This window comes from Somniosus microcephalus, chromosome 9 (genome assembly GCF_052327205.1).
Source record: "Somniosus microcephalus isolate GS21.2 chromosome 9, FLI_Smic_1.0, whole genome shotgun sequence".
Lineage (NCBI taxonomy): Eukaryota > Metazoa > Chordata > Chondrichthyes > Squaliformes > Somniosidae > Somniosus > Somniosus microcephalus.
In genome coordinates this window covers 238,821,865-238,834,552 of record NC_140995.1, presented here as the reverse complement: position 1 = coordinate 238,834,552, position 12,688 = coordinate 238,821,865, and the positions used below count along the sequence as shown (strand labels likewise).

The window sequence follows — 12,688 nt, the reverse complement described above, 5'->3', positions numbered from 1 at the left end:
GCCTCCCACTTGCCCCACCATCTTAACTCACTTCAAAACACGCATACGAGGGCCGCATGCCCTAAGCAATGTGGGACCTGATTTATGTTGAAAAATTGCAGCTCTATCATGTCTTTGGTGCCACAACACCATATTAACTAAAAATTCCACAGGGCCAAATGTGAGGTCAGCACCTAGCGGGAGTCAGCAAAATGGCCAGAAAAGGACAAGGTAGGTATATAAATTTTAATTTTATGGGGATACCTTGTGGGCAAGGAGGAGGAGGAGTGCCCCCTAGGACCATCAGGGAGTACTTCCCTTCCCCAGCTCTTGCCTCTCTGTCCCAGCGCCAGCATATGCTGTCAAAGCGCTCCCCCATGTCAGGGAAGTTGGATCCCTGGTGTCCTGGGGTTTCTCTCTGTTTTTGCTCGTGCCTGCTAGCCCAGACATCACTCCCGCCGTTTTCCGATGGGCGACATAGGGATAGGTGTAGGCCATTCAGCCCCTCGAGCCTGGCTGATCTGTACATCAATTCTATTTACCCGCCTTAGATCCTTTTCCCTTGATACCCATACTTCACAAAAATCTATTGATCTCAGTCTTGAAAATTTCAAATGACCCAGCATGCACAGCTTTTTGTGGGTATTTCAGATTTTCACCAGATTTTGTGTGAAAAAGTCCTTCCTAATTTCACTCCTAACTTGCCCAGTTCTAATTTTAGGATTGTGCTGTCTTGTTCTGGATTTTCCCACCAGAGGAAATAGTTTCTCTGTATCTATCTAATGATTCAATGCAAGCAATACAACAAGAGATCCACTGATATTAATAAAAGAGGAATGTTAACCCTCTAGTCACCGTTGTAGACTAATTGGTAGAAATTAATTGCCATGATTAGTCAACAACTCCATTATTGTTGTATTATGTGACTACCAGGATGGTGGAAGAGGACTGTTGGTCTTTTGCATTTAGCAATTCCTACATTCCTACAATCCAGTTGTCTAATGCAGCTGATGGGACACCTAAGAATTACATATTTAATGAGTCATTTCCATTAGATCTTGTGGTTAATTAATATTGATATATGTACATGTACAAATCTTATTGTAACTAGATTTAATGTTTGCTTTATTACTGGTTTCCATGTAGGAAGCATATAGTATCCTGAATAAGTATGAAGTGGAGATTTCCAAGGAGGAAGCAGAAGGAGTTGACACACTTAGGTACTTTTTCAACAAAGTGCAAGTTAAAGCTGTGAGTATTGTCTTCAAATTTATCTTCAAATAATGTACAAGTCAGAAGGAATCAATGCTAAATCTGTGGGAATGTTTTAGTGGGGAAGTTGAATAATATTCTGAACCAGCATTATTGCACATAACCTTTATTAAGTGGGTATAAGAGCTAATAGGTTACCGGAAACACCAATAGAAGCCAAAAGAACACAGAATAGATGAGCAAACCAAACCTCAAATGATCAGATCACCCTTTTATTCAGTAAGAATGCCATTTATCAAAACAACAGCAATCTTCACAGATTGAAATTCCTCTGTGGGATATTGTTAGTACACTGGATATTCTTCATGTCAAATTCTTGTTTTCCACTTATATATCTGATTTGGACATCATCACAAGAGGGGATGCAGACATAAAAGGAATGATTTTGGATGTAGACTGATTAGGGGGCACTACAAACTGTAAGGAAGAATTAGGAGATTGCAAGATAGAAAAGTTAACATTGAGCAGACGTAGTTCAATACAGAGAAATGAGCAGTATTATAATTTGGGAAAAACAAAAATGAAAGGAAGCAAACCCTAAATGGTAAAATTCTCAAAGTGAAATAACAGGAAGGAAATACCGGGAAGGTGGAGGTCCTGGCAAATTCAACGGTATGACATCATTATATTTTTATTCCGTTTCCCGTCTGACATCCAGTTGTCGGACGGGAAAGCCTGTGGCACAAAACAGCAGCCGGGGACCGCTGGAGATGCTCCCTGGCAATCGAGAAGATCGGGGTCAGTGGGGGGAGCGGGGCTGGGAGCGCACCAGCGAGGAAGGAGGGAGGGATTGCAGGGGGCTGGTCTGGAGATTGCATGGAGGGAGTTGTGGAGATCATGTGGAGGGGGGTCTGGAGATCGCGGCGGGGGAGATTGTGCAGGTTTGCTTCAGGGGTCGGGTGGGAAGCATTCCTGTCTTTCAAAGCCAACAAGCAGTGCTGGAAAAGCATTCACCTGCTAGATCTGGCAGCTTCCATGTCCCTTCAGCTGCAAGATTTCCCGAGCATTGGGAAACCCGAGGCACAGCTGTTAAATTTAAATAGCTGCCAAAATCTGAGGAACATAGCCTCATTAACATATTAAATTTACTGACCCGCTGTTCCAGATTGGGTTATTCAGACACCCCCTAAACCTGCTGTGGTTTTCACATTTTTTACAATTTATGACCCCCCATTTAATGAAAGCTCACCAGATTCTCACCCCACTAATCCCAGCCGCTCCCAATCCCCCGATCCTCCCCATGCTCTCCCGATCGCCGGACCTGACTCCTGATCATCCCCCTGAACCCCAGTCCTGTGTCCCAATTGGCCCCCGTGATCCATGGCCACACATTTCCTAACTACGATCTTGGCCCCGATCCACAGACTGATGCCAGCTCCAACCCCAAACCTGGGCCTGACCCGGATCCGGACCCACTTACCTGAGGGCCGCAGCGAAGCTAACAATGGCCCAAACTCGCTGCAATATTCGCTAGTGGGCTGTTGCACCTCACCATCTCCATTATAATAAGAACTCAGGCCCAATATTGGGGGCATTCGGGCCTCACTATTCAAAAATGAACTTCTAGGCCATATGTTCTACTGTCCCACAATATCAAAAACTAAACCTCCCCCTTCGTTTGGTCGAATTGGTCGACCAATTTAAATGGTCGCGAGCAAGCTGCACATTCTGGGATTGGTATCCCTTTCTATTGAGAAAGATTCCAGGCTAGTAATGGGGTGCATGAAAAGCAATGTAGGTGCAGACTGTGGCACCTTACGCCTTGGGGATGCTTGTAATGCTCTCTCATCCTGATTCACTCTTTCACACTTGGAGTACTGTGAACAGTTCTGGTCTCTATATTACAAAAACTATATAGATGCACTGGAGAAGGTGCAAAAAAGATTCACAAGAATGATACTGGAACTGAGAGGATATACTTATCAGGATAGGCTGAACAGACTGGGGCTCTTTTCACTAGAAAAGAGAAGGCTGAGAGGGCTTGATAGGGTAAGTACATAAAATGTTTTCACTTGTGCGGGAGTCCAAAACTAGAGATCATAAATATAAGATAGTCACTACTAAATCCAATAGGGAATTCAGGAGAAACTTCTTTACCCAAAAAGTGGTAAGAACGTGGAATGCACTATAACAAGGAGTAGTTGAAGTGAATACCATAGATGAATTTAAGGGGAAGCTAGATACTTGCATGAGGGAGAAAGGAATAGATGGATATGATGATAGGGTTGGATGAAGAGGGGTCGGAGGAGACTTGTGTGGAGCATAAACACTGGCATGGACCAGTTGGCCCAAATAGCCTGTTTCTGTGCTGTAGACTCTGTGTAACTCTATGCAGTTCTGCCCATCAGAATGTGATGTATGTGTTACTCCTGGGGTAGAGAGACTTGGGTGATCTCCCATTTACTGGTGCACAGCAAACTATCGCTGATGTCACCTGCTTCAGCCTGGAACGACACTGTGTTGTAAAAGTTGAGGGCCATGGTGACCATGGTAGTCACAGGCAGTGCTTTACATTCCCCGGTTTGGGTCCCCAGTTATGCCCTTGGTGAAGGGGAGTGCGGCACCTCACACATTGCTCCTCAGTGATGTTGAAGTATGCAAAGTTCCCCCACAAAGACCCGCTGTGAATATGGTCTCCTGAGAAGTGCCCTCCTTCTCCCTCTTTTCCGAGCTGCCCATGCTCTCTCCTGTCTTCTTCGCTGCTCCCCTCCTCCTCCAGACCCAAAGCTAGACCTACAATGCCACCCATAACTGGAATAAAGCTTTTTCAAAGCAGACAAAAGCAGTCTAGCACCAGCACAAAGTTGTTACCAGAATTAACTTGTGGAATGCAGAAAATAGCCAAAAAAGGGCCAGAAGTTAACTAGCAGTCTGAGGATAAATCAGCAACTGACCTGTGTGGAGGGAGTGAGCCCTTGCAGCGCTTCTGCAGGGTCTGTCCTGACTGTTAGCGCCATAAGTTTCTGAGCGAGTTTATCATGTCATGAGTCAGTCGTTGGGGCAGACCAATTTCACAAAAGTGTCGTACAAACCAGTGTAGGACCCTAAGGACCCTAATGAGCACACACCCTAGATGCCTACGAAGAAGCCAATCCAGAGTAATTTCTTCACTCAGAGGGTTGTGAATCTTCGGAATTCTCTACCCCAGAGGGCTATGGATGCTCAGTCGATGAGGATATTGAGTATGTTCAAGACTCATATCAATAGATTCTTGGGCACGAAGGGAATCATAGAATGGTTACAGCACAGAAGGAGGCCGTTCGGCCCATCGAGCCCATGCTGGCTCTCTGCAAGAGCACTTCAGCTAGTCCCACTCCCCCGCCCTTTCCCCGTAGCCCTGCAAATGTTTTTCCTTCAGCTACTTAACCAATTCCCTTTTGAAAACCACGATTGAGTCTGCCTCCACCATACTTTTAGGCACTGCATTCCAGATTCTAACCACTCGCTACGTAAAAAAGTTTTTCTTCATGTCGCCTTTAGTTCTTTTGCCAATCACCTTAAATCTGTGTCCTCTGCTTCTTGATCCTTCTGCCAATGGGAACAGTTTCTCTCTATCTACTCTGCCCACACCCCTCATGCTTTTGAATAGCTCTATCAAATCTCCTCTCAACCTTCTCTGCTCTAAGGAGAACAACCTCAGCTTCTTCAGTCTATCCACATAACTGAAGTCCCTCATCCCTGGAACCATTCCTGTAAATCTTTTCTCAATAAGTTGAGAGGGGATGTGAAGATGAAAATAAAATTGGCAAAGCGAGAATATGAGAGTAGAATGGCGGTTAACATAAAAGGAAACCAAAAATCTTCTACCTGCATGTAAAGAGTAAGCAGGTAGTAAGAGGCGGGGTGGGCCCTATTACAGACAAAGAAGGAGATATATGCTTAGAGGCGCAGGGCAAGGCTAGAATACTCAATGAGTACTTTGTATCGATGTTTACGAAGGAGGTGGATGCTGACAAAATATCGGTAGAAGTGGAACAGGTAGAAGCAATGGAAGGGGTGAAAATTAATAGGATGTACTAGAAAGGCTGGGTATGCTTAGAGTGGACAAAGTCGCCTGATCCAGATGGCTTGCATCCCAAGTTGCTAAGGGAATTGGGGGAGGTGATAGCAGAAGGGCTTGCCATAATTTTTCAATCTTCCCCAGATGCGGGGGAGGTGCCTGAGGATTGGAAAGTGGCAAATGTGACACCATTGTTCAAGAAAGGGTGTAAGGACAATCCTAGTCACTACAGGCTGGTCAGTTTAACATCAGTGGTGGGTGAAGTTTTAGAAACAATAATCAAGGAAAAAATTAACAGGCACTTGGAGAGGATTAAGCTAATTAAGGAGAGCCAACAAGAATTTGTAAAAGGAAGATCGTGTTTGACTAATCTAATTGAATTTTTTGATGAAGTAACAGAGAGCATTGATGAAGGGAATACAATGGATGTTGTCTACATGGATTTTCGGAAGGCGTTTGACAAAGTACCACATAGAAGGCTGGTTAACAAAATTGAGGCTCATGGAATAGGTGGGTCAGTGGTAGCTTGGATAAGGAATTGGCTTAAGGGCATAAAACAGCGAGTTGTGGTAAATGGCTGTTTTTCAGACTGGAGGATGGTAGACAGTGGTGTTCCCCACGGGTCAGTGCTGGGGCCACTGCTTTTTTTGATATATATAAATGTAGTGGCAGAAGGCAGAGGGTGATGGTCGAAGGTTGTTTTTGTGACTGGAAGCCTGTGGCCAGTGGGGTACCACAGGGATCGGTGCTGGGTCCCTTGCTGTTTGTGGTCTACATTAATGACTTGGATATGAATGTAAAAGGTATGATCAGTAAGTTCGCGGATGATACAAAAATTGGTAGGGTGGTAAATAGCGAGGAGGGTAGCCTCAGTCTGCAGGACGATATAGATGGGTTGGTCAGATGGGCGGAACAGTGGCAAATGGAATTTAACCCGGAAAAGTGCGAGGTGATGCACTTTGGGGGGACTAACAAGGCAAGGGAATACACAATGAATGGTAAGACCCTAGGCAAGACGGAGGGTCAGAGGGATCTGGGTGTGCAAGTACACAGATCCCTGAAGGCGGCGGAACAGGTGGATAAGGTGGTAAAAAAGGCATATGGGATACTTGCCTTCATTAGCCGAGGCATAGAATATAAGAGCAAGGAGGTTATGATGGAGCTGTATAAAACACTGGTTAGGCCACAGCTGGAATACTGTGTGCAGTTCTGATCGCCACACTACAGGAAGGATGTGAACGCTTTGGAGAGGGTGCAGAGGAGATTCACCAGGATGTTACCAGGGCTGGAGCGCTTCAGCTATGAAGAGAGACTGGGCAGATTGGGTTTGTTTTCCTTGGAGCAGAGGAGGCTGAGGGGGGACATGATTGAGGTGTACAAAATTATGAGGGGCATAGATAGGATGGATACTGAGGAGCTTTTTCCCTTAGTAGAAGGGTCAATAACTAGGGGGCATAGATTCAAGGTAAAGGGCGGGAGGTTTAGAGGGGATTTGAGAAAGAACTTTTTCACCCAGAGGGTGGTTGGAGTCTGGAACTCACTGCCTGAAAGGGTTGTGGAGGCAGGAACCCTCACAACATTTAAGAAGCATTTGGATGAGCACTTGAAATGCCATAGCATACAAGGCTACGGACCAAATGCTGGAATATGGGATTAGATTAGACAGGGCTTGATGGCCGGCGCGGACACGATGGGCCGAAGGGCCTCTATCCGTGCTGTTTAACTCTATGACTCTATGACTCTATGACCTGGATATTGGGATACAGCGTAGAATTTCTAAATTTGCCGATGACACCAAACTTGGGGGTGTGGTAAACAGTGATGATGATTATTCCAATCAACTGCAACAGGACATAGAAAGACTCGCAGAATGGGCAGAGAGGTGGCAGATGGAATTTAATACAGAGAAGTGTGAGGTGATGCATTTTGGCAGAAGGAACAGGGAGAGGCAATGTACACTTAATGGCACAGTTTTAAAGAGTGTGCATGGACGGAGGGACCTGGGAGTTAATGTGCATAGGCCTCTGAAGGTGGCGGGACATATTGAGAAAGTGGTTGGCAAAGCATATGGGACCTTGGGCTTCATAAATAGAGGTATTGAGTACAAAAGTAGAGAAGTTATGCTGAACCTTTATAAAGCGCTGGTTAGGCCACAACTGGAGTATTACATCCAGTTCTGGTCACCACACTTTAGGAAGGATGTGAAAGCCCTTGAGAGGGTGCAGAGGAAATTTACCAGAAGATTACGCGGATGGGGGATCTTAGCTATAAGGACAGGTTGGAGAAGATGGATTTGTTTTCATTAGAGCAAAGGAGGTTGAGATGTGATTTGATAGAGGTGTACAAGATTATGATGGGTTTGGATAGGCTAGATGGGGAAAGGCTTTTCCCACAAGTTGATGATGCAAGGACTAGGGGACACAGATTTAATGTTTTGGGCAAGAGATACAGTGGGGATGTGAGGAAAAACTTTTCTACACAGTGAGTGGTGAGGACCTGGAATTTGCTGCCGACGGAAGTGGTGGAAGCGGAGACACTCAATGTTTTCAAGGGGAGACTGGATAGGCACTTGAGGGAAATAAACTTGCAGGGCCACAGGGATAGAGCGGGGGAATGGGACTGACTGGATTGCCGGCACTGACTCGATGGGCTGAATGGCCTCCTTCTGTGCCGTTATGACTTTATGACTCTATGACCTGCCCTGCCACCTTCAATGATTTGTGCACATATAACCCCAGGTCTCTCTGTTCATGCCCCCGCTTTAGGATTGTACCCTTTAGTTTATATTGCCTATCCTCGTTCCTCCTACCAAATTGTATCACTTCGTACTTTTCTGCATTAAATTTCATCTGCCATGTGTCCGCCCATTTCATCAGCCTATCTATGTGTTCTTGAAGTCTATCACTATCCTCTTCACTGTTCACTATACTTCCAAGTTTTGTGTCCTCTGCAATTTTGAAATTGTTCCCTGTACACCCAAGTTCAAATCATTAATATATATCAAGAAAAGCAGTGGTCCTAGTAACGACCCCTTGGGAACACCACTGTGCACCTTCCTCCAGTTCGATAAACAACCGTTCACCACTACACTCTGTTTCCTGTTATTTAGCCAATTTCGTATCCATGCTGCCACTGTCCCTTTTATTCCACGGGCTTCAACTTGGCTGGCAAGCCTATAATGTGGCACTTTATCAAACGCCTTTTGAAAATCCATGTACACCACGTCAACCGCATTGCCTTCATCAACCCTCTCTGTTACCTCATCAAAAAACTCAATCAAGTTAGTTAAACACGATTTGCCTTTAACAAGTCCATGCTGGTTTTCCTTAATTAATCCATACTTGTTGTTAATTTTGACTGATTATCAATTCTAAAAGCTTCCCCACTACCGAGGTTAAACGGAGTTAATCAAGGGATATGGGGATAGGGCGGGAAAGTGGAGAGACCCCTTCAAGTCACATGCCATCCTGACTTGGAAATAAATCGCTGTTCCTTCATCGACGCTGGGTCAAAATCCTGGAACTCCCTCCCTTACAGCACTGTGGGAGTACCTTCACCACATGGACTGCAGCAGTTCAAGAAGGTGGCTCACCACCACCTTCTCAAGGGCAATTAGAGATGGGCAATAAAAATTCTGGCCATGCTAGTGACACCCACATCCTCAGGAATAAATTTAAAAAATATCAAAGTTCAGCCATGATCTTAATGAATGGCGGAGCAGGAGCGAGGGACCGCTTGACTTACTCCTGCTCCTATTTCTTCTGTTCTTATGACACTGGTGCACTTCCAATGTGGGACTGGCGCACGCCACCCACTATATTGTATCTATAGACACCTGTTTTAAGGCTGAAAAACAGGCATGGTGCAATTGAATTTGTAGGTTATAGAGTTTTGATGTGATTATGTTAACCAGTGCAGTGAAAATAACACAGAGATCATTTGGCACACAGGCCAATACACAACTTCATCAGCCAATTGCTGTACCAGGATGATGGTCAGGAGTGAAAACTCTGTCTGATTTTCCCCTCACTAGCCAAGGGTCACTGTAACCAATTTCAACACCACTACTGCAATCCTGGCTGAGACCAGCTAACTCAGTACAGACTGGGAATTGAACTTATAGCTTTATTATTTGTATGGCTCAGTTATTTGCTAGATTTATAAGCTGAGTCATTGAGGAGCACCGCTGATGATGTTTTTGAGTTTTGAGTTACAATATATATGTGCATAATATTCTAAAGTTTTTACCATGGCTCAAACCAAATATATTACTGAAAAATTGTTGCTTATGTACCATATGTATTATTTAAATATATATTAGATATATTGGGCATTCTTGTATTATTGCCTCTCGTAGGTTTATTGCTGGATTTGGTCAAGTATTTTTTATAGATTCTAAGCTGTACTACCAATAGATTCTTTCAGTTTTTTTAGTAAAAATTATCACTCTATTTCACTGGCCTTTACAATTTTGATTGTTTATTTTTGACTAGCCAGATCAAATTATTAGCCAAGGCTAAGACATTGCTAGACCTGGCAGTATAATGCTTGTTTGATCCTGTGGTGTAATTACTTGTCTTAACAGAGAAAAGTGCAGGATGAATTGGTGCAAGTCCAACCTAAGTTTAAAGCTAACCTGCTGGAGTCAGTGGATATTTTCCAGAAGGAAGTGCTCAAATATGGACGGCAGTATGAAAAGGTAAGCTTTTATTTGAAAGATTTTGGTAGTATTAAATCAGTTGAATGTACAGGACTGGAAAGGATCATCATGGTCCATCTAATCAGCCTCAATTTTGAAACCTGCCATTCACTGCTCTATCTTCATTTGCATCAATCACTTTCTCTGCCAAGCATGTATGCAGCTCCTTCTTGAATTTGCCAACACTGTCCACCTCCACTGCCTCACTGGGTAATCTGTTATATATATTCATCATCCTCTGTGTAAAATAGTTAAGTCATAATAATTACCCTTCCACTGTTGCAGTTGAGCTTACTTAGAATCATAGAATGATACAGCATAGATGGGGCCATTCAGCCCATCGTGCCTGTGTCAACTCTTTGAATGAGTTATCCAATTAGTGCCACTCCCCTGCTCTTTCCCCACAGCCCTGCAATTTTCTCCCCTTCAAGTATTTATCCAATTCCCTTTTGAAAGTTTTTACTGAATCTGCTTCCGCCACCCTTACACTCGCTGTGTAAATAAATGTATCCTCAAGTCGCCTCTGCTTTTTTGTCAATTACCTTAAATCTGTGTCCTCTGGTTACCAACCCTTCTACCAGTGCAAACAGTTTCTCCTTATCACCTCTACCAAATTTCCCCTTAACCTTCATGCTCTAAGGAGAACAACCACAGTTTCTCTAGTCTCTCCACTTAACTGAAATCTTTCATTCCTGGTACCATTCTAATAAATTTCCTCTGTACCTAAGGCCTTGACATCCTTTTGAAAGTGCAGTGCCCAGAATTGGCCACAATAGTCCAGCTGGGGCCCAGCCAGTATTTTATAAAGATTTAGCATAACTTCCTTGCTTTTGTACTCTGGGGGAATTTTAACAGGGGGGACTGCATGGGTTTGGGAGTGGGTGGGGGTTAAAGCCGTTAAAAGGAAGCTGGCTCCAACCCACCGACTTCCGGGTTTCACTCCAGCGCATTAGGCAGCTTGCGCGCAACCCCTTCGGGAGAGGCAGGTTGATAATTGACATATGTTAATTGCTCAATTAGAGCGATATTGACACAGATTAATGTGTGATCCACGGGCTTCCCAGGCTTCCTGAAACTCGTCAGTGAAAGCAGGGTGAGAACGCAGCAGCAATTGAGGGGTCAATCAGTCTCAGGGAAATATAGCATTACATACTCAGTACTCACAGCTGCTTTCTTACCTGTTAGTGCGAAAGGGTGTTCAATGTACTTTTGCTGAGAGTTGACTTTCTACACTTTGGAGGTTTCTTCTACACTTTGGAGGTTTGAGCAATCAGATCAGGATGGGCGCCGCTTATGCTGCCTTATATTGGGCTTCAAATGAGGACCAAGATGACCAGCAACAGCAGCAGCAACAGCACCAGTAGCAGCCAATTGGTCGCAGACATGTAGCTGCATAGGAGAGAGGGGAGTAGCAGAGAGGTCTACAGGCAGAGGATCAGCTTCCTCGACAAGTTGGAACAGCAGTGTCTCAGGAAGCTCAGGTTGTTGCGTCATGTGGTGGCAGACATCTGTAGCCTGCTGGAAGAAGACCTGCTGCCAGCTGGTCGCCATGCTTTAGCAATAGCTGTCAAAGTCACCATCGCCCTCAATTTTTTTGCCTCTGGATCCTTCCAGGGCTCTACTGGAGACATTTACAGGAGCTCCCAATTGGCGGCCCACAAATGCATAAGACAGGTGACAGATAGCTTGTTCGCCAGAGCCGCCAATTATGTCAACTTTACCTGCGATGATGCCAGTCAGAATGTGTGGACGCTCAGATTTGTGTCTCTGCCTGGCTTCCCACAGGTGCAGGGTGTCATCGACTGCACACAAGTGGCAATCAGTGCACCCACAGATCACCCAGGAGTATTCGTCAACTGCAAGGGCTTCCACTCCATCAAGGTGCAGCTGGTGTGCAACTATAAAAAGATCTTTACGCAGATATGCACAAGATTCCCACGAAGCTGCCATGATGCTTCCGTCCTGCGGCAGTCCAACCTCCCTGATGTCTGCACCTGGAAGCAGAGTTAGCGGGTGGGTGCTCGGCGACAAGGGATACTCACTTAAAACATGGCTGATGACACATCTCAGAAACCCGAGGGATGATGTGCTACAATCAATGCCATATCACCACCAGCTGTGTCATCGAACAAGCCATTAGCATGCTGAAGATGCTGTTCATGCATGGTATGCATGAGTTATGTGACAGTGCACCCTCAGAACAATTGAGCTCCTCTGAGGAATTGTCAGTGACCTCCATCAATTCCTGCTGCACGCATGAAGGCCCTGTGGGAGATAAAAGACATGAATGAGTACTGGCAAGGTAAGAATGCTGCAACTTCGCTTTATGAACAAGATCATATTTCACTCACTGTTGACATCAAGTCAGCATGACTGAGTGCTGTATGACATGTGGCTGTCTGATATTTAATTGTGTCACCAGGTAGCTGGGAGCTCCCCACCTCCCCATCTCTGACGGCCAGATACACCGAGACTCCACTGATCTCCAACACGTCTTACCCTGTACGTGTGAGTTGCATGATGGCTGGATAGCCACCTAAGGTTCTCTGCCTCTCCCTGGTGTCCTGTGCTCTCCTCTCCTGCAAGGGTGGAATGAACAGACCTATGCATGTGTTCATCCGATGGATGGAAAGCATTTGGTGAGGGTGAGTATCAGGGAGAGGCATGAAATTGCATAAGGATGAGGGTGAGTGTTAGTGGTGGATGGATAAATGGAGATGTAAAGAAGTGGATAGACA

General features: G+C 45.0%; 1 protein-coding gene across 1 annotated transcript in view; it reads left to right on the top strand.

The window, feature by feature from the left end:
* The window catches only part of LOC147113152 (dynein axonemal heavy chain 8-like), a 1,456,516-nt gene that overhangs the window by 22,353 nt on the left and 1,421,475 nt on the right, over positions 1-12,688 (top strand). The window contains exons 2-3 of the mRNA XM_085998053.1: positions 1,126-1,230; positions 9,837-9,950. Coding sequence (XP_085854179.1) covers positions 1,126-1,230; positions 9,837-9,950 — 219 coding nt within the window. The remainder of the gene's footprint in view (positions 1-1,125; positions 1,231-9,836; positions 9,951-12,688) is intronic.